The sequence below is a fragment of the Nannobrachium achirus genome (genome assembly GCF_963921795.1).
Source record: "Nannobrachium achirus genome assembly, chromosome: 13".
NCBI classification, from domain to species: domain Eukaryota; kingdom Metazoa; phylum Chordata; class Actinopteri; order Myctophiformes; family Myctophidae; genus Nannobrachium; species Nannobrachium achirus.
This window is the reverse complement of record NC_137833.1, coordinates 44,466,536-44,469,002: the sequence shown is the minus strand read 5'-3', so window position 1 is coordinate 44,469,002 and position 2,467 is coordinate 44,466,536. Positions and strand designations below refer to the sequence as shown.

The 2,467-nt window shown below is 52.6% G+C and overlaps 1 protein-coding gene across 1 annotated transcript; it reads right to left on the bottom strand.

The window, feature by feature from the left end:
- Positions 1-541: 541 nt before the first annotated feature.
- Positions 542-2,065, bottom strand: LOC308296460 (coatomer subunit delta-like; the record flags this gene model as incomplete). Its single annotated transcript, XM_080739748.1, has 1 exon — positions 542-2,065. The coding sequence occupies one exon, from the start codon at positions 2,063-2,065 to the stop codon at positions 542-544; it is 1,524 nt and encodes a 507-aa protein (XP_080595874.1).
- Positions 2,066-2,467: the final 402 nt, after the last annotated feature.

Genomic DNA, 2,467 nt, shown 5'->3' with positions numbered 1-2,467 from the left:
ATTTTGTGGGTGAATTACTCCTTTAATCCTTAGCCTCTGTCCTACAGACCCAGTCTTATTCTATACCTTCTTAGTTTACAGCAGGACTCTTCAATGTTTTTCACCCCTTGGCCCACGGCCGGGGCAGGCCGCACTTTGGCACTCGCCCTCCCTCAGACATTTGACCATTAGTTATGTACTTGATCTGCTCTTTTTTCCCTCTACACCAAACTTACAGTACAGTATGTGCCGAAAATAGGCGATGTACAAACTCACAATGCCTCACGCGATCTTGCAGATCTGCTATATTTGGCTAATGTTATCCCTCAGAATAAGGATGCTAGGGTTGAAATGGTTAGTGAAAAAAAAGTTGGTGGGCCCCCTGTACAACATACTCGCACTCCTCAAACGGCCTATCATGACTTAATGGGACAAATGTGACCAAACGTGCCGAGTGTTGCAAAGTCCACTTCAACACTTCAACATGTGCCGCTTCAGCACTCCCTTCCAGTCAAACGTTTGACTTCTTCGGACATCCATCCCAAGAAGTACATCCCATGGTTCACAGGATTTCATATTTGTCGACAACGAAAGAGGTCTCTGAAGAGAATCTGACAGGAGCTTCTCCATCCACGTGGTTCACCTCGGTAACCTGGATGTTGCAGTAGTTGCGCTTGGACACAAAGGAAACGTTGATGGGGAAGAAGTCGTCGGGGTGCCCGTCGACGCTGAACTCCAGGCTGCCGCTCTTGTTGTTGGCATCGATGGCAGGAAGGGACCACACGAGAACGTCCAGCCTTTTGTCGTGTTCGCACTCGCCGTCGTCCAGATCACCGATCACTGGCGCGCCGACACCAGGCGGCACCGGGATGCTGATGAACACGTCGTTAAGCCTGAGGCTCTCTTGCTGCAGCTCATAATCAATGATGACATCACACCCACTGACGCTCTCTGAAGGCCAGCAGTTTATGGTCAGCGGTACGAGTGACTTATCTGCGGTCTGCAGCCTCCACTTAAGTACCAGCACGTCCTGGTTGAGGGGGAAAGAGTTCTCAGGGTTCTTAAGACCAATGACTGACTCGGCTTTGAACAACTTCTCGTCCATCTGAGGATTCGCCTTCAGCTCAAATCCTGTGCTGTCGTTGGCGACGACGAGACGGACGCGTTGGCTCTTGCCCTCTGTGACTCGGAGCGTGAGCTTACCCAGCACCTCCATGTTCTTTAAGCCTCCGTAGCGGCAGCACGTCAAAGAGATTGTCTCCTTCGCGCAGAGGTGCACACTCTCCGCGTTGGCTGGCGGTGGCAGCACTTTGGTTGTGCCCGAGCCCCTCCTCCCTGCAGCAGGCATGACGGTTTCGCCCTCTGACTTGAGCTTGTCCACAAAACTGTCCACCTCTTTCCCTCTGGGATGCAACTTCAGAGCCTTACTGGTCCCCCAACCGCTGGGTCTGAATGGAGTCATCTTGGGTCTCTCTGACTTCACGATGATGTCTTCGATGATAGACGCTGAGCTCACACTGGTCACGCGGCCTCCGCCGCTGAACCCCGACATCTTCTTCCGATTGGCATCTCTCCTGGCCTGCTCGAGCTCCCTGGCCTTTTTCGCCCTCTCCGCCGTGGCCTCTCTCTCTTGGGTCTCTCTGATGGCGAGGAACACCTTCTCCTCCTGGGAGTCCATCTCCGTGAATGCCAGGACCTGTGCCAGGCTCACGTTCTCCCTGTAGCCGCCCAGGGCCACGATCTCGTCGAAGGCAAAGAGCAGGTCAAAGCAGTGCCCCGCTATCTCGCTCTCCTCCAGCACAGCGCAATACTTTGGAATCACGCGAGAGAACAGCCCGAGTGTCTCCAGGTCCTCCAGGATGTTGCTGTTCTTAGTGGTGAGGAGGACCATGTAGAGTTTCCCCAGTGGCTGGTACACGTAGCGGACGCTGTCCGTCTCCACGAAGGTGTGCTGCTTGCCAGTGTTCATAAGCTTTGGGAAAGCAGCGAGGAGGGCCTCGATGTGCATCCGGGTCATCTCCACAAACTGCCGGGACAAAATTGTCCTGCCTGTGTTGGTGCACACTGCTGCTGCCAGCACCACCATTTTCCGTAGCTATTCACTTTTTGCTATGGTGAATTGTAATCACAAGGAATAAAATCAATTAGCTTTGGGAGGTAAGATTTGTTTGCTGGTTGAGACAAGAGACACCATCTGCAGTGGTGTTCAAATGTAACTTAACCAGGATTAGATTGTCTTGCTTGTGAGAACTAGAGACCGCTTAATTCTAGTGAATGCACCAAGCAGTCAACTGTGGGTTTCAGAGGTGTGCAATGCCGAGAGCATGTCACCGATATACATTTAGTCTGGTCTGGGCCATGCCAGGCCGACGCTGTCTTATATGCTGATGTCATCCCGCTGATATCACAATGATATCCGTTGTGCGGCCCTCACACTTACGTCCCATCGCCGATCCGACCAATATGTCTGAGTTATAGTGTGGGGGCT